General features: G+C 44.1%; 1 protein-coding gene across 8 annotated transcripts in view; it reads left to right on the top strand.

Annotated features, from left to right (window-relative positions):
* The window catches only part of CUX1 (cut like homeobox 1), a 270416-nt gene that overhangs the window by 104286 nt on the left and 139436 nt on the right, over positions 1–26694 (top strand). For all 8 annotated transcript variants that reach the window (XM_048324800.1, XM_048324798.1, XM_048324799.1 and 5 more), the window contains 2 exons: positions 2359–2406; positions 16098–16176. In XM_048324800.1, coding sequence (XP_048180757.1) covers positions 2359–2406; positions 16098–16176 — 127 coding nt within the window. The remainder of the gene's footprint in view (positions 1–2358; positions 2407–16097; positions 16177–26694) is intronic.

Here is a 26694-nt window from a genome sequence, read left to right as displayed (position 1 = left end):
GTCTTTGAGAACTCAGAATGTGCCAGAGGAGGCAGTTAAATAGCAGGATCTTGGCTAGAGCTTGCCATGGGCACAGGAGCAAGGATAACATTCTCCTGCCTCTGGATCTGGGATTAGATCTCCTGTATTTCTGCCTTCGCTTCTGACATCACTTTTCTGGCTGGTGCCAAACAAGTCAGTAAATTCAGAGGCAGTATCAGGGACAAAAGCCCTAAACCCAGTGATTTCTGACCAGCTGAGATTTTTATTTCAAGAAAAGTTGCTTTGCTTGGATGATATAATTTTTCCTGATTTTATAAAGGGTGCCGGTATCCGGCAATCTAATTGTGTAAATCTAATTCTGTTTGTAATTTCACTGGGCACTAAAACCGCCTCTGCCAGATTTTGGCCTTAAATGTGGGCATTTATTTTGCCATCAGTGGTTATTGTTACTTTCTTCAATGTCAGCATCATCAGGTTACAAAGAAAACATGTTCTAAAACGTGCACAGCCCTCAGGTTTCCCTGAGGAGGCAGGGAGTGGGGAAAAGCTGCTCAACCTGCCAGTTTGCTTTGGTAGAAGTGTAATTTGTAGATGTTTGTGATCCACAAGGACAGTGTCCAACCTTTTTCTGTCCCAAAACAGGCAGCAGGATATATCAGAAAAAATTTAGGTGACTTGAGTTGGCCTAAGAAGAGAAGCACAGTTCGGTTCGGTCCGAAGAGAGAGCTCAGCAAGCTGCAATATTATCCTTGACTTGATGGGGATTAAGCTGTATTTTAGTGCAATAACCATGTCAGAAGTGAAATTTGGCTGATCATTTGTCTTTGATAGCTTCATTTGCCTTGGGCCGCCTAAGCCATTTCTCAGGGAGTGGGAGAACTTCTGATACTCCAACTCCCTGCATGACTTGTCATTTAAATGACAAAAATCACTTCTCTCAAAAGCCTACTTTTCCTTCAGGAAAATCAGATTAAATCCAGAGCTGGGAGTGTTTTGGTGAGTGGTTTAACGTCCAATATGTTGCATGGCTGTAGATATAAAAGTAAATGTGTTGGAAAAGAGAATTTCCCAACTTTTTAAGGTCACCTTCTTCTCCAAAAAGCTCGAGGCTTCAACAGATCCTTTTCTGTGTAGAGAAACAAATATATCTTTGTGACTCCCTGCATGAGGTTCAGGTAGCTCGGCTTGTGTGCAGGTAGGAGGATTTCATGGTTACTGAAGGAGTTTGTGCCTGTCCCAGTTGTGGGCACAGTTCCCAGAGCATTGTAGGACTCAGGGTTGGAGGGGTTGTCCAGAGTCTGACCAAATCTCACCTGGCCCTAAAAATGGGTCTTTAGCACCCATTTAGCACTAGTTCTGGTCAGCTGAGCCTTGGAAATCTCCAAGGATGGGAAATCCACCTTTTCCCTGCAGCAGCATCACTGCTGCCCTCCCAAGTGGTGCAGCATCATGTTGCTGGTGTATAACTCCTCCAGATTTATTCCCAGGTGTAAGTGCACTGTGAAGTGGCTGCTTGTGCCTTGTCAGTAGCCAAAGCAGGAATGCAGCATCTTGGCTGTGCATGACTAACAGTGTTCTCTGCAGAGTTACTGGATTTTCTTCTTCAGGCACACACATAATAAGAATTACGGAATTTGTAAGTGAATTAGAGCCAAACCAGCTTAGAAGTGAAGCCATAGGAAATGTTACGTACAAGAAATATATATCCCTTTTTGTCTTAAATTATCTCAGTTGCTGAGTAAAAATATGCTATAAACCTTTAGAGTGATTCTGTGGGCAGTATTTTAATGAATTTTGTAGCAGTAAGTGTGTTGTAGTTCGGAAGAAGCAATTTTGAGTTACACAGAAACCAACAAATAATACTTCTCATCTTCAGTGTGCTCCAGTTCTCTGATGACTAAAGCCAGAGCACTCTTGGGAAAATAATAAACAAAACAGAGATTTTGCAAACTGGCAACACTCTCAGTTGAAATGATGGTCCAGAGTCATCTTCCTTTAAGCCTGGCTTCCATTTGTGGGAATTTCCTTGGCATAAGTTCAGAGGTGTAGCTGCTGTGGAGGTAGATAGAGGCATTTACTGCTAATCTCATTAATGTTTCAGCTGAATTAGGAGACTGAAGGCATTCAGTGCCTACCCAGCAGCACCACAGTTTGGATAATTAATACCATTTGCAGCAGATGCAGGTGTATGTCAAACTGGAAATTCAGACCTGCTCAAAGTGAACTCCAGGTATAATTCTGTTTTAATCAAAGCTCCCACAAAATGCGATCAGAATTTAAGTAACACTTGAGAACTGAAAATAACATTAGGAAAAGCATGGTGATGACTTGTCCTTTCCAGTTTTTCTGATGGAATATCTTGCTTCTGTCTTCCAGGACCTGCGCAAACAGGTAGCTCCATTACTGAAGAGTTTCCAGGGAGAGGTAAGATCTTCTTTTGCTTCTTACAGTGTTTTCAGTGCTGCTTCACATGAGCCTGGTGTGCAGGGAATGTCAGCCCCTGAAGGGAGCCTGAAGATGGAGAGGGACTTTTTACAAGAGCACATAGTGACAGGACAAAGGGGAATGGCTTCAGACTGACAGAGGGTAGGTTTAGATTGGATATTGGGAAGAAATTCTTTCCTCTGAGGGTGGGGAGGCCCTGGCACAGGTTGTCCAGAGAAGCTGTGGCTGCCTCATCCCTGGAAGTGTTTAAAACCAGGTTGGATGGAGCTCTGAGCAACCTGGGATAGAGAAAAGTGTCCCTGCCCATGGCAGTGGGGTGGAACAGGATGATCCTTAAGGTCCCTTCCAACCCAGGTCATTCTGTGATTCTGTGATACGCTGGGTTTGTGCTGGACAATCTGAACTGGTCACATCACTTTGCTCTGAGCATCCCTAAGCCTCCCTGAGCCTCCCTGAGCCTCCCGTCACCGTGGCAGGGACCCAGGTGGCACATCCAGCTCGCTGGGCCTCACTGACCCTACAGGTTGAGCTCTTAATGAATGCAATGTAATGCACTCATAAAACATGAGGATACTGCAGATCATTCTCCTGCAAAGCTTTTCAGCTGTGGAACATTGTATTCCAGAGGGCTGATGGAAAACCTTGGGTTGGCAGGTGTTTGTTGGAAAGGCAGCAGAAAGCGTTAACAGCTCCGGTGCTGGCTCCAACTTGGGTTTCTCTTCACAGCACTCACCGAGAACACACAAGCAGAGTGCTCACAAGTTTAAAAGCCAACTGTTGTTATTCTGAAGAGTTTCTATAGGCAAAGGCAGCTGGGCCAATTAGAGAGTTTTCCATTTTCACTGTGGCCAGATGGGAGCCGTGGTTCTGCCGCTCGGAAAGCGTCAGGGAGGGAGCTTGGAAATTGCATTTGTCCTTGTAAAGCTCCGTGCCTGCGTGGGGTGGTGGATGGAGGTTTGAGCTCACACTGCTGCATATTACAGAGCTCTGCCCCTCAAGAACTGTGTTCCAGCACTTCCTCAATCCATGAGTTGTTCGCTGACTTTAGATTGTGGCAGTTCCTGTCAGTGCAGGGAAGTTCAGGAACGTGTTTTCAGGATAGGGATTTAAGTGCACGGCTCCCCTTAGCGAGGCTTGCATTCCTGATCACTTCTACATCCTGCTAAATCTGTGTCCCAACTAGGCAATAATCCCTCCTTTGAAAGCAGCACGGTACTTTTTGCTTTACAAACTCATTTCCCAAGTATTGCTAGAAATAAATAAATAAACAGGACAACTTTGTCCTTGATATATCCAACAGACATTTGTGAGAACAAAGAATGACTTGCGTGAGTCCGTTTGCCAATGGAAATTTACACTTTAAAATTGCTCCGAGTGCATTGCAGTGCTCTTAGAACCTTTTCACTTCGGTTTCAAGCTTGCAATGCACTGACTGAAAAGTGCATGTGTGCTTTCAGCACTGTTCTTTAATGAAGGGAATGTCTGAGGATCGAGTAAGAAGCATAAATTTAAATTTGGCTACAGAGAAGGAGATTCTCCCATTAGATCTTCCCTGGTGGAGACAGCTCCCTGTTACCTAGGTATGGCTCACACACGCTCCTCTTCTGTAGTTTTGTTTCACTGATACAAAAGTGAAGTTTATTTTGGTATAAATTCAACCTCACCAAGTAAAATTTGTTGTGGGAATCCCATTACGTAAATGAAGCACAAATACATTAAAAGATTGTGCTGCTGAATCTCTGAGCTGGTGATTCTAGTCTCCCTAATCGAGACAGGGTTTCAGAAACCTAAAAAACCTGAACTAATCATGATTGACTACATAAATGCACCACATTAAACTGTGAATTATGGTATTTGATTATAGATGTAATTACTGTATCTTGTTTTGGAGACAAATCAAAATACTGAAGATATGAGCCTGTTCTGTTGAGTTATATTTGATTGTTCAGGATATAGATCTGGTTTCTGGTTGTTGTTAAGGCTGACTGCTCTGGGTATCTCAAAAACAAGTTTTATTAAGCAAATAGGCTTCTCTCCATTTCAAATCCACTGGAGATGCCTCGATTCCTGTCCCTGGAGAGGCTCAGGGAGCAACACTTCTGGGAACAGGACACCCACCCCAGCAGCCCCCTGGGATTGCCTTGCAATAATTTATTACCTGTCAGGTGATATTCAGTGTCCTGGGAGGAGCTGGCAGAGGGACCTCTTGGTCACACAGTACCTGTGGGATGGGATGATGGGAGGAGGAATAGGGCAAGAGGTTCCCTGCTTTTACTACACAGACGTCAGTTTTCAGCCCCAGATTTGTCCCTGGAAATGTTCGAGGCCAGGCTGGATGGGGCTGTGAGTAACCTGCTCTAGTGGAAGGTGCATGAGGCAAGGGAATTGGAATGAGATGGGCTATTTAAGGTCCCTTCCAACCCAAACCTTTCAGTGATTCTGTGATTTTGGGTTTTTTAAAATAGATAACAGCAGTGAGTAAATAAAAGAGGGGTAAGTGGAGAAGTGGTGAGAGTAAATGTTTTCTAGGGCCCCTGCTGCTGGAGAGCGAGTGTCCTGGAGCAGGAGGTCAGGAATGCTGTAGGAGCAGCCTCCATAGGCAGTGTGGGTGGGAATATGGATCTTTGGGGCACCACCAGCTGTTCATTCAGAAGTGAGGAGAAAACTTCTTGCCTGATGCACCTTCTCCATTTCCCTGTGGGAGAGTCTCCACCACATTTTTGCCCCCGACTCCAGTCCCCACCCCCACTGCTGCTGCTGCCCCATCCTTTGCTCAGACTCTAATATTAGACAGAATTAGGTGCTTTTTGCATGGAATAATAAATTAGATTCCACATCAGAAGGGAAGTGGGCTTTTGCCAATCCCATCTGGGCTGACTGTGCACAGGGCTGTGAGCTCTAGGGAGGGCCAGCAGATCGGAGGATGGAGGCAGCTCCCTAATAAGCACAGGTATTTAAGCAGCTTTACGTGGATATTGCTGTGTTCCTGCTCCCCACCCCCTGCCTTTCCTCAGCACTTTTCCTGGTGTGATCCCACATTTAGCCCAAAGTTGGGGGATGTTTTTTGCTGGCTTAGTTTCCCACCAGGTGGGTTCAGAGCAGCAGCTCTGAAAGGAGAGGCCAGGAGAGGAAAGCCGGGGGCAGGAGCAGCACAAATGTGTCAGCTCAGATTGACTTAAACTGTCCTTGAACTGTGCCTGGGTGAACCTGACGTGACTTGGAAAGAGGGGAAGTTAAGCTCAGGTATTTATGTCCCCTCCCAAGCACGATTTATGGGAGCTGCTGGTAAACCTGGGGCCAGTTGGCTTTTTTAAACAAACCCACAGGTCACTTTAGCTAATTTTTCTCTTCAGTTTGAACATGGAATATTGATACTTCCCTCCAATATTTCCCCATTATATAATATGAATTTTAAAGTACTGGACAAAGCAGAACATTCTGTATTCCTTAGTTATTTATCTCATTCATTCAGATAAAAACTGTTCCAGTTATCAAATATTCAGTTTCCATTAGTACTTGGAAATAACTTTCTTTGTATAGATCTCAGTGCATTAAGTAACTGGATTTTTTATGATAAGACTTAAAGTAAAAGCACTATGAAATGGAATTTAGCATACTACAGATTTTCAAATGCATTCCTACTTCAGCACGAGCCCCTATTAATTCATCACTGGAGAATAGTTTTATTATAGTACTTTTTCCTTATTTAGGATCTTAATGGAAATTTGAAGGCAGTTTTCTAATTTAACAGAGTGTTGTGTCTGCTTCAGAGCTGATGGTATTGTTCTTTTGAAATCTGTGGGTAACTTTTCTGCCTTCCCTGGAAGATTTAAGGTCTGGGTGGTGTAAATAGGCTATTGTGAGCAAGACAGTTAAAAGTTATTAATTTCAGAAGTGTAAAATGCTGTCATTTCAATCTTAAATCTCTATCTTGCTTTTCCTTTTTCTTGCCATTAAACTGAGGACACAACTTATTAATGGTTTGCTCTCCCTATGCTGGGCTAAATACAGGACAGAATCAGGAAAGGTTAAAGAGCTTTATCATGCAATTATGACATGATTATTATATATAATTTGCAAGGCACTCCTGCAAGCAGCCATTCGAATAAGCTGTGTTTTGGGTAGGTCACTGTGCTTTACCATGGGTACATCAGTGGATGGTTATTTGTACATGAAATCTGGGATAAAAAAGAAGCAACAAAGAGAAGGGATGTTCTTGGGCTATGTTAGTTCACAGAACTGAAGCTGTGGTATGGAAATCTAATGTTGGAACCCGTATTTGTGAAGTCATCAGACAGATATTTTAAGGCTGGGAAAGGATTTCCTGAGGTCATTAGCATTCTTTTCATGTGGCATAAGAGCACTGTCCAACAGTAATGCAGTAATCCCTCATTTGGAGAACCCTCTAAGGCACAGACTCCAAAACAACATGCTGGACTTGATGTCTGTGAAAGCCATTTCTCATATTCTTCTCCCAGAGCAAGTACTTTTAAGGGTATTGCCATTCTGATGAGACCACTCTGGCTCCCCACTTAGCTGAATTGCTCTTTAAACTATTAATTTGGTCAGTCGAGTAATTTAATAGTTTTCCATATGCAGACAACAGAAGCTGAAAATCAGCTTGATGTGCTGGAACTACTAATCATGTCTTTGAAGGAGTGCTCTAATAATGTGTGTGCCTAAACCACTTCAGACCTACGTTCCTTCTGCATTTTGAAGGACTGTACCTGAGCTGATACTCACATTTTTTTTATTTCACCCCCTTTAATTTCCTTATGTTAAATTTCCAAACCTAATTAATACAATTTCTTTCCTGTACATTCACTCCATGATGGCTCAATTAGAGCAGCAGTAGAACTGTGGTTCAATATTCAGGCCAACTTCATAATTGAAAACACGTTTTCTTCTCAAAAGCTGCAGCTGGTTTGGTTCTGCTCATGCAGAAAAGGATATAACCTTGCATAACATAGGAAATGAACGGTTGAGAGAGAAGCCAAATTCAATTTCAGTCAGATATTTTGAGGATAAGTCCATGATCTATGGAAGCAAGGGAATGAAAAGTGTGTGTATGTGGAAAGCAGCGTGTTCAGCACTCTATTAATCACGGCCAGCCTGGGTGCTGTTGTGTGCCTTGCGTTAGCACTGATGCTCATAGGGAGGCTGGAGAGCAGCCAAGCACTCCAGAAGTTAACCTCTTAAAGACCCTGAGCTGCTTTCTGTTGAATAAATGTAATTTTGTGGTCAGAAATAAATGCTTGTGATGTAGCAGGAGCTTTGAAAACAACAGCGTGTCAAAGCTATTACAAATTGCTCTGTGTTGGGGAAGTCAACAGCATACATCAAAATCCAGCGCTCATGTTTGGGCCCAGAGCCTCCCTGCTTTTCAGTGGAAGTCCCATCAAAACCCTTTATTCACCAGAAGTGAATATTTTTGGCAGTTAATTATCTTTTAAAGTCCACTCTGCATCTCAGTTCTGTTCCCCAAAGCAGGGAGAGGTCATGACCTGCTCTTGGGGTAACCACAGCTCCACAGCACTTTCATTTCTTTGTTTACAGAAGTGTGTAAATGATTATTTATTTATTTTTGGCTGGCTTGATTGCAGTTTAAACAACATCTTTCCTGAGGAAGGTGATGTAAATATACTCCAGCATCTCACGGGCGGATGAGCTCTCCCTGCTGAGCACGAGGGGTGGCTGCTGCAGGGCCGAAAGCATCCCCAAGAGGAGACACTGAACTGCAGGGGAGGGACAGAACTGCAGAGACTCTCAAATACAGTCAGAGCCTCTCCTACTATATCCCTTTTTCCTTCCTGGGACAGCTCTCAACTATGGGGATAACAAGCAAAGTCCCAAAGCTGGCACATCCCACCAGGAGCAGCGACAGGCGCTGTGCACCGTCCCCAGAGCTCTTGCAGGTTCCTCTCCAACTTGCAGGCAAGTTGTACCAAGACAGCAGAGACTACCAGGGTAACTTTGGGGAGGATCAGCCCAAATCCTCTTATTTTTACATAATTGACAAAGTGCTGAAATTCCTGTTGGCAGCTGGTGGGCTGTCTGTACCGAGGCGCGCTGTGCCGCTGCCACGCGCTCAGGGGGAATGGGAACAGTGGTGGGAAATTCAGTTTATTCAGGATTCCGACAGGCAGCACTGGTGCAGCTCGCAGGGTCAGGAGTGTCTTCTCATCCTCAGGGGAAAAAAAAGAGAGCTTGAAGTGTGCTGGAAGGAATGGGGATGGGAGGGCTGGGCCGGGCGAGGTATTCTGCCGAGTGTCGTTAGAATCCAGTCCCTGTTTCTCCAAATACAGAATTCTCTCTGTATTTATTACAGAATTATGTCTGCATTTATTACAGAATTACCTCTATTTACTATGAGGCTCTACAGAAGCTGGTGCCTGGTCTTGCTTTGTCAGAAAAGAGAAGCAAGAGGGTGAGCTCAGTATAAAACACCAGGGAAAGGTTGCATCTTGGTATTTACGTGCAGGTGGATTTTGCACAAAGGTGGTTAATGAGCTCCTTCTTGCACACATTCCTCTGACCTAATTTTTTTCGAAATACCTAAACAAAAGTTTGGATCATCCATGAGGGAGAGGAGCGATTGTGGGTTCCAGGTCACTGCTCAGAGGCAGCAGGGGAGGTGCACAGGCAGGTCAGAGCACCCACTCACCTTACACGTAGCCCCTGCTGCTGGGAAGCTGGGGGTGATGTGGGGTAGCACAGGCTGCTCTGCCCTGGCTGTCTCCCCTTCCTCCCTGCCCCATTTCCCACACCAAGCATGGCTGGGCTGGCTGTGGCTGGAGATGTTCTCCATCCTTGTGCTCTTACCAAACCTCAAGGATCAGAACTGGCAAGCTCTTGACATCTCCGTGTTAGGTAACAGGAAAAATGATTTGCTGATCTATTCACTAGAAGGATGTTCCTTCAATTTTGGGGAAAGGATTTGTCCCCTCTTTAGAGGTCAGCTCTTTGGTTTACCTTTTTTTTTCCATTTTTCCTTCTTGAATTTCCATTAAGAAAATTCATGACTGGCCTGTGCTGACTTGAGGAGAGAGGCTGGGATGCAAAGTGTAGAATTACAAGGGTAAATAGTTATTCATTGTGCAGCCAAATTGGGAGACTCCATGTTTGGTTTCACACAAGGTTTTTACACCCCTTAAACGACACAATTTGACTAATCACTAGCACGCAGACTTAGTAATTTGAGTAAAACTTTGCAAATCAACCCTAATTCCATAGCATTCCTGCTGCCTGTCTATGGATTCAGGCATCCCTGGGGTCAGCCTTGCTGGAGTTAGTGGTTTGTGACACCAGAAAACACTGTGAGGGTTTAAATAATGTGTCAGAGGGGCTGGAATGTTGGCATTAGCTTGGTGTTCAGGAGTATCCTTTATCTGTCATGGACAGCTATCAGCTTCCATGAGCAAAGTCCTTATTTCCAGGACTAATCCTTTGGTTTGTTTTACTTGAGCATGAAAAACACCAAAGCCTCCAGTAAAGCTGTAATGTGTCATAATATGTGTGCATAATATGAACTAATGTAGACACTAACAAAGTTAATCCACTTTCATACTGTAAAGATTGATCGATAAAAGGGCGTTTTGGTAACATTTGGCACTCCGAGCCTCCTTTTGCCATCCCTTCCTTGTCACTCTGGTTTCATACCGTTCCCAATCCGTGCAGGTGAGGGACCAATGCTGCAGGGTGCCCTTGCCCCAGCCCTGGGTCCCCACCTCCTCCCTCGTGCTGAGCCCAGCAAGTGCACAGGATGAGTCAGTTCAGTTTGCCAGCACAATGGAAAATAAATTCCTCCTCTCCTTCCTTAGTTTTTCACCGAGCCACTGAGCTGAATCATGCTATGGCAGAGGCAGGAGGAGGGAGAGCAGGGCTGCTCTCTGCCTGCCCCATGGATGGGTTGGGAGCTGGGTGAGAGCAGGAAACCTGCTCTGAAATGCAGATAGAGGTGGGGAGGGAGGCAGGTGGGTTATCCGAGGCTCCAGGAGAGGTGCAGCAGGGACAGCACATCCACTGATCCGAAGGCAGGGTGGCAGACAGGATTTAATCAAAGCTGTGGCCCTGCTGTCAATTTCTGTAGGCACATGTTGGGCTGGGCTGTTTTACTGGGATGGAAGATCAAAGATTGGAAAAGCAGCAAGAAGCTGTCCTGTGAGAACATTCCTCAGGGGATGCCGGCGTTGTTTGTCTGGGAAAATCAGGATTTATCTGGGCATGAAAGGAAGAAGAGGTTTTAAGGGTTCAAGGTTGCAGCTGTTTTGCAGTGGAGGGAACAGAATTGAAAAGCTGAGGGGTTCGAGTCCTTCCTAAAGCTCTCTGCTTAACTTGAGGTTAAACCAACGCGTTGGTGAGGCAGGCATGCCCTTCCCAGGCTCTTTCCTGGTGCTGTACCTATGTCCCAACCCAAGCAGCTTTGTCAAACAGATTGGTATTGGATCCACTGTGAAGTCCTTAATTCCGTTAAAGAATTTATAGCCCAGCTAAAGTCCACACCATATGCCTTAAGCAACTGCACAGAAATAATTTCTTTTTAATTTTGCTTCAAAAGTGTTTTAATTGCAACAAAGCTAAAAATAAGATTTTTTTTACTTTTTCTTTTGTCAGTGGCAAAATAAATTAACAGGGATGGCAAACTATATATTTTTATTAATTTGTAAATTACAGTGTTATTTTTTATTAATTTATTTACTAATGTAGATATCTCTTGGTATTAAGAAAGGGAAGTCAAACCAACTGTATTGTAAAGGCTTCAAAGCAAGACTGATGCATTAATAATCCTGCTACAGCCACCATTTGATTTGAAAGCTGTTATCCAAGAATACAGCATGGCTTAAAAGAGTGGTGCTTTAATGAGTTGTTCTCATGCTTTTCTCTTCGTTTCATATGGTTCTTCCAGTTCTTACTGGTGTTTTGGTAACTTGAAGTAATTGAAGACAAATGGAAAATCTTCGTGATGCAAAACAATACGACAGAAGATGTGTAAGGGAAGAGGGATGGGTGTCTCCTTAAGGCATCCATTTATTAAAAATCAGAACAGAAAAATAACTTCTCTTTTAAATAATTTCTTTTTACTTGATAGATTAGTTCCAGATTGTGTGCAGGACAGTAAAAGACACGTTAAGGTGGTTAATGAGAGTGAGAATTGGAGAACTGTGAGGATAAATGGAAGGGCTGGGACTGCAAAGTTCACATTTAGCACAGTTGTGTGTACACTCGTGTTTGGTACTGAGAGCAAATCACCAATGCTTTGGTAATGCCAGACGGACACAGCACTGGGAACCCCTCACAAAGGTGCTGTCTTTGGGATGCTGAGTCCAGCATCCCAATCATCCAGCTCTGCTGAATGATCCGAGTGGATCCAAGACGAGCAGCACTTGTGCTGGTCTCGTGCTCTGAAATGTGTTAATGTGCTGATACCCATCAGTTCAGAGAATTTCAATGTCAGTGCAGGATGTGCTGGCATCTGGCAGTCCAGCTTCCTTGCAGAGAGCTTCATCATCCTGTTCCCTCTTTAAATTCAGGAACAGAGTTGTGCATCCTTCAGTCTGACTGCAGTCCATGAGGTGATACCACGTTCATACAGCCCAGAGCATCCCAGCCCTGCAGACCTGTGCTCAGGAGATTGGGGGGCAGTAAACATCAGACTTGAATTAATGCTGAAATCTCCTACTGCATAAGAAGTGACAGATTCCAAACTAAAGCCACAGGCTTTGCTTTTATCTTTCTGAACTTGGCTGGACATAGCTGAAAGAGGCAACACTCGGATAAAACTGTGTTCAGCACGTTCCTTGGCGTAGGTGCCAGATTTATGGTGCTTACGTAAATGTGGAGATAAATGCATGGATTTCATTGATGATATTTTGATTTTAGCCAGGTGCAGTGGGTATTAGACTGGGAAAAGTGCTCCTGAGCCAGGCTGTCCACGCTTTTGGGGGAGCAAGCCAGCCATGTCGGGCAACAAGCAGTGGAGAGTGGGATCAGACCACGGAGATCTTCACAGGCGGGTTGGAGGCGAACGATTCTGAGGGGAAGGGGAGACATTCAGCCTTTGGGGTGACAGGGAGGACTGGTCTCAGCCCGGTGTCTGGCTGCGGCTCCTCCGCGTAGCTCCGGCGATGTTTCAGGGATGAAGAGTGAGATGAAGGCTGTGCTGAGCAGGGAGGATTCCTGGTGTCTCAGTTCTGTTATCTCACTGCAGCGCCAGTGGTATTATCAAGACAAATAGGATGCCAAAACTTAAAAGTGAACATATGTTTATGGGGGTGGTGGGGAATACAGAGGTCACTGTTGTTTCTTTCTGCTCATAGAAGACATAATGGGGCCTGGTTTAGATAAATTAAGATTTGGAGCTAAGCTCGTGTCAAGACAACGCGAGTGTAATTATAAGTTGACTTCTTCCAGGGTCCCTGAAGTTTTTAGAGTCAAATAAAAATGTTCAGCAGGAGTTTTATAATGTAGTTCAACTGTTTAATGTGAGCTGATTGCAGCGCAGCCTTGTTGGCTCCTGAACCAATTTTACTTTGATTTGAAAAATTTTCAGTGAACTTCCAAATGTTTCCATGTCATTTCAGTGCTCTGTTTCCTCTCTCTCTGGACTTCATTTATATTTTGCTATTTTTGATGTCTTTTTCCTCCCATATTTCCTTATTTCCTTATGCACCTGGGTGCTGGCATGCTTAATTATTTTTTTATTCCAGTTAGAGTTGTCATAGTGCTTTTTCTAAATTTTATTTTAAGATATAAAATACTTGCAGTGCTCATTTTTAGTAGAACTTTAAACCAGACAGGTTGATTTATTTTTTTTAACAACTAAAACATAAAACCATATTTCTGCCTGGTGGGATTGTTTGGAATTCTGGTTCTGAATTTGGGGCCAAAAAAAGGTGTAAAATACCTGTGATTTACAAACTGCTTCCTTTGGAAAGTCTCTGATCTCCGTGGAAGATGTTGTTTCAAATCTGGTTTATATTTCCATCACTCTATAATTGGTAAGGAGCAAATAAACCATACCTTTTATAATACTTAGAGAGAATAAAAGTACAAATGCTCTTTATTAAAATGTGGAAAAACTGTAATAGGAAAACAAATCCATCCTGTTATTTCCCAGAAATGGAAGCATTTTAAATGCTTTGCTTTTCATAAAAGGGGCAAATGAATTTTTCAAAATACAGTACAGAATCAGAGCTGTAATGCTAATTGTATTTAATAATAGTAATTTAAATTTGGCTGCTCTCTGCCGAGCAGCAGCGAGAGAAAATTGTATGTGGGAACGTTGAAGTCCAGAAGTGTAACATATGGTGTGGTTTGGCCTTCAGAGAGTCTCTGTGCACCCAGGAAACAGCTCAACTGCACAAGTGTCCCTGGTGGTGCCCCTTCCTTCTCACCCCATCCCCGAGCAGTGCCTGACACTCCCCAGCATGGATTTACACGTCCCGGGGCCTCCCTGCCTTTGGCACTTCGTTCCACAGGCTCATTTCAAGTACTCCTCGTGTGAAAATGTTCTCTCCGAATTGCTTCTGTTCTCGTTCCCTAATGAGCATCAGTCCATCTGTGACTGTGCTTGAATTCAAATTATTAAGTGGGTTGTTCACGACCATCAATCCCTTGCTCTGCGGCACGTCGGATGCCCTGGGAGATTCCAGTGCCTTTCTGTGGTCTTTCTCGGTAAACTCTGAAAGACCAGCATGGCCAGTTCTTCTTGAGAGTTCATACCTGCTCTCCACATCCTCCATAATTTCAACATCTAATGCTCATTTATCACTTTTCCAATACTCTTTGATAAGTTGCGAATAGGTTGGGTTTCTGTTACACCACACCTCCACCCATCTCCATAAATTAATCCAGATCCTGGGGGGATGTAAGTGAAATAGGAGCTTGGTTTATTGCTTTAAATACAACCTTGTATTGTGTTGCCAGAACTCGTCTCTTCCCAGCCTCCTGCCGTATCTCCCAAGATTTCCTTGCTGCTGCTGCCAAATGCTGTGTGGACGCTGCCCGTGTCCTTATTTCCCTCCTTGACCCCTCCTCCCTTCCAAGTCTTTTCTTGGCTTATACCTTGTGCATTGTGCTTCTGTGTGATTTCTGCAATTGTCCTTGTCCTTTGGTTTTCTGGCCTTAATCCTGCCCCTAATGATCCCTACAAGTCACTTACCAGCCACGAGGCTGATCCCCACCAGCCCCGCACTGTCCCGCACTGCGCTCCGACACCAACTCCCTACATCATTTCATCATCCACGTTGTAGGATCGCCCCCCTCTGCCTTCCCAAATCTTCCCCTTCTCTTCACAGAGGCATTTCAGTACAAAGTAAACACAAGTGGCACCAGGGCTGACCCCGCAGAACGCTCCTGCTTTATCTCCCCTCCTCCCTGCGCGCTTCCTCTCCCTGGCACCCCGAGCCCTGGCAAAGCCCTGGCTTGGTCACACGCTTTCCAGTGCTGCAAATCCCCCTCCTGCAGAATAAAATATCAGATACTTTCCTGAAATACAGATACAGTAAACTCTGGCCATTGTTTCTGCCTTATCTACCGAATCAATAATGTAGAGAAAGAATTCAAGGACGTTTTTCAGACAGGGCCTTCCTTTTTTTAGGCCATGGTGACGTCTGCACCTTTAAATGGTTCCATAATATTCACTGCCTTTCAAATACACAGAAGAATTGATATCAGGCCTTTGTATCCACAGTTCTTCAGATCCTTCCTTGCCTTTTATTAAAATATGGGAACGATAATCTCCATGCCTTTGGCTTCCTGATTTGGGTAAGCTGCCACAGAGCTGTGTCAGGCTTTCCTGTTTCCCTTTCTGTCCCTCTGCTTTGGAGTATTAATTCACTGGATCTAGCCCCGAGTCAGTTTGGTTGTTTATTGTCGATATTTAATAATAGTAAATTCTCTGGTTTCTAGTACAATAGGAAAATACATGTTTACTAAAAAAAGTTGCTGTGGAATAAGTATTTTATTCTCAGAGCCGTTAAGCTCCCTGTCCTTGTAAAATGCAGTTTTAGATGAAAATACAGACATAGGGGAAAATAATAAAATTACAAAAATACATTCTTAGGTGAGTATTGTGTGTTACAGAACACAAGGAGAAGCTGGTCAGAGGAGCTCAGGAGTGCAGACTGTGCCTGAGCTGTATTAGAAAACTTCTTTGCATGTAGAAGATTCACAGTTATTTAGTGTAAAGTATCACAGGGTGCTCAACAAGTTCATCTCTTCATCCCCTCACAGGCTTATTAGAAATAGCAGAAAAATCTATTTACCACAATAAAGGCAGAGTGAGACATCAGAAGCGGCCATGGTTCCGTTTGCTGTGTTAGATCTCAATAAGTGGTAAAGGAAAACAGTTGCTGAGGAAAGAGTCTGCCTGACAAATACCAGGCTTTTTATAAAGATTTAAAGTAAAGAATCACAACAGGCAGGAGTGTTCATGAAAATATTGATGCTTGTTACTGTGCTGAAAAATGGACTTTAAATTATATTCAGTACAAATGTAGCAGGAACAATCTTTTAAGACTGCTTCTAGAGGAGCTGTACACAGGAGACTTGGGTTCCCTTTTAAGGTACTTATTAGTTTTACATGAAATCTATTAATTTATATTTATAGCTCTGAGTGTGAGTTGTATTGGAACAGGTCTTAAAGCCTCTTTTCTCATCTCCACTTTTAGATTGACGCATTGGGCAAAAGAAGCAAAGAAGCAGAGGCAGCCTTCTTGAATGTTTATAAGAGATTAATTGATGTTCCAGGTAAGCAAATTATTCCCTTATTCTTAGAAACTAATGGTTCATGTTTGTGTGAATGCTACTGGGCATTTTTCCTACCTTTAATAAGGTAAATACAAGCAGTGGTTTTGTTCTGGAACTGATACACTCCTGTATTGTTTCTAATGGAGAGAACCTTAACTGTGGCGCATTTCATGACCTCTCATTCCATTTACATGTTAATGTTTGTATGAATCAATTTCTATTATGATGATACTGTGTGATCTATTTTGTTTGTTAGAGGGTACAGACAATTTTAACAAAAAAAGGTGCATCTCGAAGCTTCACCAAGAAACAGCAAAAATTGTACTTTTAAAGGATAGAGAAAACTTTCCATGCCTTCCAAAAAAAACAAAAGAAAAAGCCCTACTGAAAAGTAAATCATTACCAAATTTCAGTTCTGTGCACTGTAAGTGTGATAATAAATTTTATTCAAAGGCCTTTATTGTATGTGTTTTCAACTTCCTTTTTGTTTGGCATCCAAACTTTCTTTGTTTGGCATTTGGTTTAAGTTCATTTCTTTTTACATTTTGGGAGTTGTTTTTTTTTTGTTTTCCCCAGTGCTAAATAAATAACTGCCTGAACAGATTTTTCTTTTTGCAACTGTACCCACAGCTGAGAGGGAGTGAGGAGCCCAAGTCTGCACTGCCACATCTTGGCCTGACTGAGCTGTTGGCATATGACTTTGTGTGTGTCATTTTATACTTTTATAAAACATTAACATTATATGTATTATTCAAAATACCTCAAGAGGAGTTTTGAGGTGTAATTAATACTTTCAAATACTTTTAAAGCCTCATAGCCTCAAAGCCTGGTCTTTAATGGTTTTTACCTTTTAAGGAGCCCTTTTAATGCACACTTCAAATAAAAATTAATTTTTTTAATGTTTTAGTTTAATGATTAACTGGTTGAAAGATCAGTGTTTTCAGATGCTCAGTCTGAGCTAACACATGTAATTTTTTATGCTTTCCCATTCGTAGTTGAGCAGTGCCCAGTGTCCAGTCCCTCTGTAGGGATGCAGGGACTCACCACGCTCTTCCTGGGCCACAAGTGCCTCAGAAATGTTGTTTTTATGTTAGTCAGCTGTGGTCTGTGAGTTTTCCTTCACTTTTTTCCTGCTCAGAGTCTCAGTAATGTTCCACTGGACACAGAACAGCTCCCTTTGCCCACCTGCCCATGCCATGAGAGGAGCAGATAACTCGGTGAGGGTCCTGACTGTCACAGGCAGTTTGCCTGGCACGAGCAGTGTGGGCATGGGATGGGTACCCACAGCTCTGGCTTGGAAAGAAACCCCTCCATGGAAACATTCCCAACACATCTGCAGCCTTGGAGCCCAGCAGTGAGCGCTGGGGAGAGGCACTGCCGCCCCTCCATCTCCGTACTAACACGCGGTGCAGTTTCCTGCCATAATTTGGGAGCTGAGTAGGTTTGATTTGGAACAGTCTGGCTTTTTTCACGACTGAGAAGTGGTGTCAAACAAGAGCTGTGTGGGATCCTTCGTGTGCTCTTGTGCAGAGGCTTCTTTCTGAAGCCTGGCACGATCACAGGTGCTGGGATCTGAGCAGCAGATCAGACCAAAGCCTGGAGAAGAAGGTAGGATTTACATCCCACCTGTGCTGTTGAAATGGTGAGGGACTTCGTCAGGACTTCTTTGTAGGAGAAAGAATTTTCTCTTTTCTTCCATTTGCAGGAGCAAAATTTACAGCCCTGCTCCCACACCCCACAGCCTCTCTCTTGCCCCGCCGTCCCCTGCGTGTGCCTTATGTCACCTGTCACAGAAATATTTCTCTGATATTCTTAATACACACAAAAACTTCAGCCTGGCTGAGTTGGGAGTGCGATGGAGCCTGTGGGATGAGAGATGTCTCCAGGTTTTAGGCCCATGCTCTTACCTGGAGGTCTGAGGTAAAAGCAATTTCCATGTTCTCCAGGAGAAGTTCAGCCAGTCTCCTGTAGCTGTGTGCAGGCGTAACAAATACTCACAGTTTACAACACACGCTGCAAGGAGAAGGAAAGCAGCCATGAGGAATGTATGGGACTGGTCTTTGTCACTCTGCTTCATTGTGTTGCTCTTTTTTATTTCCCTCTCATCCTGTGTAGTCTGCTACGCTGGGCAGTATCCATGGCTGGGCAGTATCCATGAAGGGTTGGGTGGGTATCCATGGAGAGCTTTCCTTTATAAACAGCCATCAGTATTCATTTATCATATGCGTTGCTTTGCCTCCGTGTGGCTTTACATATCTTTTGACCTGTTCATTTGGTATTTCAAATATTTAGGTACACTTTTAGCTCCCCAATCCTGCTGTGTTTTCTTTTTGGTGTGAGAAGGGAGCGCTGATGCTTGGGGGAAGCTATGACTGGAATGCTGCAGAGTGGTTATTTAGCATTAAGCATTGCTGTTACATGACAAGGGTGCAATTTTATCAGACTTTCAATATCCTTTATAGGACCATATAATAATTGCAGCTGAAGTCTAATTCCCAGCAGCCAATTTTATGGTTCTTGAGGAAAGCGTGTATTTCTCTCCTCGGTAATAATGTGCGCACTTTATATAATTAAAAAGGGCTTCTATTTTAATTTTACTATAAAATGATCTGTATTGAAACTCCAGCTACAGTGCTTTATGGATTCAGCAAAGTTTAATGGTTTTCTTTCCTGACTTGACCAGAGTTTTCAGTCAGGCTCACCAGTAAGGAATTTGTGGGAAGGGTGGTATTTTACTTGTAAATTTTCCTATGTACATCAGGGGCTTTCTCTTTAAAAGATAAAACAGACCTTTTATATATCTCTCTCCAGCTTTATGATGCTGTTAAAGTAGCATTATCATTGCTTTGTGCTGCAAAATTTATCCTTCCTAAAGGAAAGTACATGTCAAGGAAAATATTTTGGTTTATGTACATTTATACAGCTGTAATTCTCACTCAGATCATTCTGTCTTGCTTGAGACTGAGCATTTTTAATTTCGTTCTGTCTTGCTTGAGACTGAACATTTTTAATTAATGGAATTAATTTTCTCATTTAATTGCCTTATTTTCAGTATGCAGTACAGAGCTAGGGAAAAGCGAATGCTGCCACATGAATTGCACTAATCAACAAGGTTGTCACAACTTACCTTTAAAAATAATGTGAATATATTTATTTTGAAGTAAAGGGAGGTTGGGTCTGTGTTTTGAGGAAGCCTTCTTCCATCTGTTCAGGATTCCTTTGTCTTCAGTTGTATAAAATAAGTGTGTTATGTTAGCACCCTTGGCTTTTAGGATCTTAATCTTGCAAGCACTTAAAGTGAAATTGGAGCCTTGTGGGTTCAGAGGAGCAGTGTTGCCTTGCAGAAACAGTATATTCTTTTTTTTAATTATTATTTTTTTTCTTTTTTTTTTTCCTAAATCTTTAAAAGAAAAATAGTAAGCATTAAAAATGCTAAATATTTTTATTTCAAAAAGGAATGGTGTTAACTACTTTATTTTTTTAAAACAAAACTTCACTGTAATTTTCAAGTAAAAGTTAAAACGTGGAGACCGAGCGAATGCCAGGTGTCAGTGTCTGGATAAAGTGGTTAAATAGGGTTTTCTTTCTGCTGGGTGAATCACTGCAGTTACAGCCCAGTGCCACGGTGGATTTGCTCAGTGTTTTGTCTCAGTATTGCTCCTGTGTAGGCAAAGAAGAAACAATTCTGCCTTTAAACACAAACTCTGCTCTCTGGATGTGGCACAATTAAACCCAGTTGGGTTCAGTCCATAGAACAGGAAAAAAAACACGGAGTTTTTTCAGCATATACACATTTGAGTGTGAGGGAAGGGTAACTGTTTGCTCTTGGTTTGGAGGGGCTGTGCCACCTTCTAGGGCTGAGCCAGAAATGGGTTTTGTTTCTCCTTAATGGGCATTTTCTCATCAGGAAACGTCTCTTGGGGTGTAAAAGGGGATGTGTGTGTGGTTTTATTGGAGACTCTTCCTGGGCCTCTGCTGTGATCAGATTTGGTGCTATATAATGTGTGTGATGTGGTTTTTAACTCAGAGGACCTGCTATCGAAGGGAAGTGTAACAAACAGAGCAACTAAAAATAAGATTTTTTTTTTAATGTGCCCTGTCAAAACAATCAAAAGCAATAACAGTGAAAGATGGCTGAAGTGGAAATTTTATCTTTCCCTTACTCCTTGCCATCATAAATTGCACACCCAGCCATGGGGGCTGTGTCTCACAAAGGGGTTTGAAGGAGAAGCAGGCTCATTCCAAAGGAGTTTTCCACACACCTATCACTACATGTAGTATTTTAGTTTACATCCAACCCCCGTTCAGCCTTGCACATTCCAACTGCCCTGTATAGGACGTTCTTTTTTCAAGGAATGCTTTAGCTGAACAAACACAGAGTACTTTCCAAATAAATGATCAGTAAAGCACTAAATAAGTGTGTGGGAATTACTTCTAGAGGCAGAAATGAAAATTATTTGCAGTGCTTGCAGGTATCAGCCATTGTCTTTTGATTATTTACAACTCACGGCCCCTTCCAGACTTTCACTTCTGCTTGGGCTAAGAGAAAATTCCATTTAAAGTGTATTTGATCAATGTCCTGAGGTTAAAGGTGATAGAAGAGAAAAACCGGTTTGATTTTGGGTTTGGTTGGAGTTTTTTTTTCCCCAGAAAAATTATCTGCTGCTTATGTTGGAGGTGATAAATGTGTATGAAGTTGTTGTGTTTATGTACGTCCTATGATGTGTTTGGATTTTTTGGGGAAGTGTAATGTTAAGCAGAAAGGTTAATGCCAGCCCTGGTAGGAAAGTCTGTATATAATACACATTTTTACAGACCCAGATGACTCATGATGTGCTTAAATTTCAACCTAGGCACCCCCAGGCTTTTCTGCCTGTAGGGAGACCTGGATGAATGTGAATTTAGGGGAAAATAAAGAGAGGTGAAGGAAAAGAGGTTCACTCCGAGGGACTGTGCTTAAGCACATCCCAAAGTAGAACACTAAAAAGAGTTTGAAAAAGTTAATTACTTAGAGTGCTCTTGTCTGAGATAATGGTTAATTGGTTGGCAAAACTGTCTAAAGAGCAAGATCAGGTCATAGTAAACCCTGAGTTTGTGGTACATCAAGGCTGATGAGCACAGACCGTTCTTGAGAAATGTTTGCTATCATTGCAGTGTGAAAAATTTTAGGCAGTTCCTCATTTGTTAATAATACATATCAAAACTGTCACTCCTTTCCCAATAAAATATATTGGAATAAAACAGAGGACAGACCCATAAAATGAACAAGTTTATGTTTTTGCCGCCCCAGACTGTACAAGGGAAATGAATATTCATAACGTGCCTTTTCTCAGCCTTAGAGGGAAAGCAAAACAATATTACAGTGAGTACTCTCAGAGGGAAAGGATGCAAAATGAACTTGCTCACGGACACAGAAGTGGCACAGACACTCCTCAAACACAGCAGTCAGGTGTCTTTCTAAACACACTTGAAAATCTGATAAAATTAAGCAGAAAATTGAGCATAGTTAATACTTGAAAGAGTGAAAAGCCATAAACCCCTGTGGCTGCAGGCAGTGATTTAGCTGGTGAGTGGATCCCATCTGAAGCCAAAATCCTTGATGCTTCACCTGCGTGTTTAGAACAGGCAAAAAGAGGAGTTGCACAAACAGGAAATTCTGGAAACAAAGTCTGTACTGTAAAAAATTACAGACTGTAGAAATTTAGTGATTCTCCCCAAACTGTTCTGCAAATCTGCAAGGAGTGCCCCAGTGGGGGTGAGAGGGACAGTTTAAGGTCCCAACTGCAGATGGGAGATTTGAGCAGAGTCCTCAGAGGGGCAGAGCTGCCACCGTTTCATTTTCCAGAATATCCTGGATGCTGCTCCAGCCTTGGTAGTCCAGTGCTGAGGAATGTACAAGTAGCTCACAATCACTTCAGCCTCCTTCCCCGTGGGGCTGGAATTCCGAGCCGCAGCACAACGTGCAGTTTGGGATGTGTGCTGGGTGAGTGCACGCTGGTAGGGCAGCACTGTTAGTGTTACACAGCTATTTTCAGATGGAGCACAAAGTCCTGGCTAGTTCCCATCTTTAGAACTCGTTCACTTTATCCTTCTGTTTTGAAACCCATGTCAAAATAACTGAAAATAGTTCTGTTACCTGAATACGTGGCTTGAAGTTGGGCTTGTCTGATCACATACTTTTTTCTCTAGTTTTTCTCGTTGAATTAATAATTGGCTAAATTCCTTTGTAAAAGCCGGAATAAATATTCAGAGGAAGAAATATCCCTAAAGCATACACTTTAAAAAATTTATTGTGTGGTTGTCAAGCCCTATTTTACTTGGTAGGCTGGAGGCACGGAAGGAAGAGGAGAGGTGCAGATAAGGGGAAGGATGCAGTGAATAGGAGCAGGAAGAATGTGCAGTAGAAGGAGATATGCCAGCAGATATCCCTGCGGGAAGGGGTTGTGTTCACCTGCAGGGTGTCACCGCAGCCCTCCGGAAGCTGTTGCTGCAGGGAGTGGAGCTAGAGCAGCCCCAAGGCCGGTGATGGGAGCAAAAGGCAGAGCGTGGTGGGGAGGGGGAATATTGGACTTTCTCAGTTGCAGGAATGTGAACTGGAATTAGAATAAACCCCAGCTTTCAGAGGGTTTAGTGCTAAGTCTGTTCAGAAGCTTTTAGGAGAAAGAAGGGATGAATGTGGCAGAAATGCTTTCAAACATAGTGGAAGGCTCTTTTTTCTTTTATAATCTCAAAGTGGGAGAAATGAAACTTGGAGTACAAGTGTTTTTTCTGTAAGTGTCCTTCGCACTGAGCTCGCTGTGTAAGCAGAAATTCCAGTGTCGTGGGCCATTACTAGAACATTAACAATCAAATTGGAGCCTTTTCAGTTGCAGTGGCTTCTCTTGTAACTCATTAGGTTCTTTTTCAGCTGACATAGCGCCATCAAATACTGTCCTATCTAATATGCACACCCCACGTTTAATATTAAAAACTTTGCTGAGGATTTACTTTGATTACTCCTTTGAAAATAGAGGGAACTGCAGTGCCGTTCGTGAAGGAGTCGATCATTTACTCTGCCTTATGTGATTTTTTTGATACTAGGATAGTGATGGATCTCAATCTGGGGCATCTTTCTGGCAGTAACCATTCCCAAGCTGGGAGATAAATAAAGGATGTTTTTAAATAATAGCCCACAAGATGTAGGGACCACACTCTGGGAGGGATCTGTATGATTGTGGTCACATTGCCTGTGTACCATCCCGTGCTGTTTCATTTAACCCTGCAAGCTTTGGAGGACTTGTGCCGTGATTAATGGGGAGGAAAGGCGCCGGTCTGCTGCCACTCCCCCATCCCCACGCAGGGGGGTCCCACCAGTCTGGCTTTGCTGCTTCCAGAGGTCAGCAGAATTTGGGATTCAGCTTTTTTTTTTTTTTTCTGGTAAGGAAAATGAGATTCCCTCACCCTCTTGTGGGCACTTTGAATTCCCCGGTATAGCCTGCACAGAACACTCTGACAGCCGGAGGGTGAGGAGAATGCTGTTAAAAAGTGGAAAAAATTAAAAGCAAGACACAGATCCCAGTCCTCTGGGATGGGGGAGTAAGAAAATATGTATAATTCTTGATTGAAGGAAGAACCTTTTCATGGTTTTTATGAAGTGAGGAGTTGGAGAGATGATGAGCTTTGTTTCAAATGGAATTACGGCTATAACTCTTCTGTCCCTGGGCTACCAGAGTCATAGGGGAACGGGAGCAAAGCTATCATTTATTCCATGAAATCTTTGTCTCAGTCTCTCTAGGCTATTTCAATTTACCCCTGAAATTTCTGGGGAATAATTAATGAATTAATTAAGTATGCTGTGAGGTGTTTGAATATTCAAAAGCTACAATGTAATTATTATTTTTTCTAAAACACGTTTTCACGTTATTTTCAGACATGCAGTCTCCCACGAAAGCAGTTACTGCATCAGAAGCTCGTGGAGCTTTCCGTGTCTGTAATCCAGGGATCATTCTCCGGCAGGAACACTCCCTGCAAAGAGCAGTGTTGCATTTAGGAAGGGGGAAAAAAACTTCCTTTACTTCGTGACCAAAGTATTGTGACAGCAGGGCTGATCTCCTGGCTCTTTGAAAAAGTTAAATCATGTTAATAAAGTTGTGTTTAAGGAGGATTATTATTTTTTGCCCTCCCTTATCGTTTAGTGTGGGCGTTTCTGTGAGTGATCACCGAGAGCTTTGCTTACAGCGGGGTTTGGGCAACAGAAATTCAGTCGCGTTGAAAGAGACGCGTTGCCTTCCATGAATTATTTTTAGATCCCAACCTTAGGAAACACATTTCCAGTGATATAAATTATTAATTGCCCCTGTAGTTCTGGCACTGTTTCATAACTTGCTTTCTTATCGTTTCCAGTATTACAGGCCTGTAAATGAAGCAGGAGGAGGGGGGGTTATTACATGGCAAGTCCTTTGTTTTGGAAGAGGCTCTTCAGGAGCTCCATGTTACGATACCAAAGGAATAGATTCGAAGTAAAAGAGAGGAGGTTTAATTTAGTTATTAGGAAGGAATTGTTCCCTGTGAGGGTGGGGAGGCTCTGCCACAGGGTACCCAGAGAAGCCGTGGCTGTCCCTGGATCCCTGGAAGTGTCCCAGGTCAGGCTGGACGGGGCTTGGAGCAACGTGAGGTAGTGGAAGGTGTCCGTGCCCATGGCAGCGGGATGGAACGAGATGAGCTTTAAGATCCCTTTCAGCCCAAACCATTGTATGATTCTGTAATTTCTACGAATGCATTTTGTGAATAAGCAGAGAGCAAACCTCGGGCAGGGCAGAGCGGGTTGCTGGGCTCTCGTGCAGCCCCTTGCCCATCTGTGGGGGGTCTCACCGCGCGGAAAGACCCCCGGTTGTGGTGATTTTACAGCGTGCGAGGAGGAGCGCCCCGGCACCGCCGCCGCCGCCCGATCCGCCCGCGCTGCGATCCAGGCCGGGCTTTGCCGCTCTCCCCGCCGCGCTCCGGGCCGGGCCCGGCCGGGGGTCCCGGAGGTTCCTCCGGGGGTCCGGGCGGCCACTCCGGGGGTCTGGACAGCACCTCGGGGGTCTGGACAGCCCCTTTAGGGGTCCCTGCGGTCCCTCCAGGGGTCCGGGCGGTTCCTCCCGGGGTTCCCCCGGGGGTCCGGGCGGTCACTCCGGGGGTCCGGGCAGCACCTCCAGGAGTCCCGGTGTTGGTTCCCGGCGGGGCTGTCAGAGCCCGTTCCTCGGGACTGCTCCCGCCGAGCAGCGCTCCGCGGGCCTGGGGTTAAATATATGTATTTATATAAATATATATGGGGAGAGAGGGTAATTTGGCCCCGCGCGCTGTAAATTGTACATTTAAACAATGACACCGTTTTTCCACTCCGTTTGGCAAACCCCGCCATCAGCCCCTCAGTGTTGTCGGGGGTCCTCACCCCTCACGGCAGCAACAGCCACGGCCGAAGGAAGGGTTAAGCATGAACTTTAAACATTCCCTGTCCCGCAGGAGCTCCTTTTCCATGAGCCGAGGTGGGCTTTTCCCCCCTCTCCTTAAATAACGAGGGTGGTCCCAGCATACTCTATATCGAGACAGCTTTTCATCAGTTGCTCATCAGCATGCTAATTGCTGTATGACTAATTATGCCCTGAATTCCAGTTGATTTTCTTAATGAGACAGCTGGGTTAATTATGTAATCGTATGATTACATTAGCCCAGAGTGCCCTGGCGAAAAGGAAGGCGGGCGGGAGTGGGATGTCACCGGGCGAGGGGCGCGGGGGCAGCCGCGGCCATAATGACCGGGGAGGGCAACCCTGCGACAGCGCCCGCGGTGTAAACACCGGGATGGGATCATTGACACTGAGAGCTGTGCCTTCTTCCAGGATGAGGGAGGAATGGGGGTTCATCAGCAAAACGTACTTGGGAAGTACAGACAGTCATCGATGGCCCTGTTGTATTTTGGGGATTGAGGATGGGTTTGGGCTGAGCGATGTGGGGTGGGGGTTGGATTGTAGAGTCATAGGATATCCTGAGCTGGAAGGGGCCCACAAGGATCATCAGTCCAGCTCCCCGCACAGCACAGCCCCAGTAATCGCAGCCTGTGCCTGAGAGCGTTGTCCAAATGCTCCTGGAGCTCTGGCACCTCGGGGCCGTGCCCATTCCCTGGGGAGCCTGGTCAGTGCCCCACCATCCTTTGGGGGAAGAACCTTTTCCTGATAAAAAACCGAGACCTTCCCTGACACAGCTCCAGCCATTCCCTCCGGTCCTGTCCCTGGTCACAGAGGGCAGAGATCAGAGCTGCAGACTCCAGTGAGTCTCCCCTCAGTCTCCTCCAGCTGAACAAACCAAGTGCCCTCAGCCACTCCTTGTACGGCCCCTCCTGACCCTTCACCATCTGCGTGTCCCTCCTTTGGACACTGTCTAACAGCTTTATATCTTTCTTACATTGTGACACTCAAAACTGCACCCAGGGTGGTGAGGGGCTGCCTCATGTGATGCATAGCTCGGGCAAAATCAACATTAGTGTTTCTTTTAAAATTGTTT

The sequence above is a fragment of the Corvus hawaiiensis genome, chromosome 20, assembly GCF_020740725.1.
Source record: "Corvus hawaiiensis isolate bCorHaw1 chromosome 20, bCorHaw1.pri.cur, whole genome shotgun sequence".
Classification (NCBI taxonomy): domain Eukaryota; kingdom Metazoa; phylum Chordata; class Aves; order Passeriformes; family Corvidae; genus Corvus; species Corvus hawaiiensis.
The sequence above is the reverse complement of the archived record's forward strand: the minus strand, read 5'-3'. Positions and strand labels throughout refer to the sequence as shown.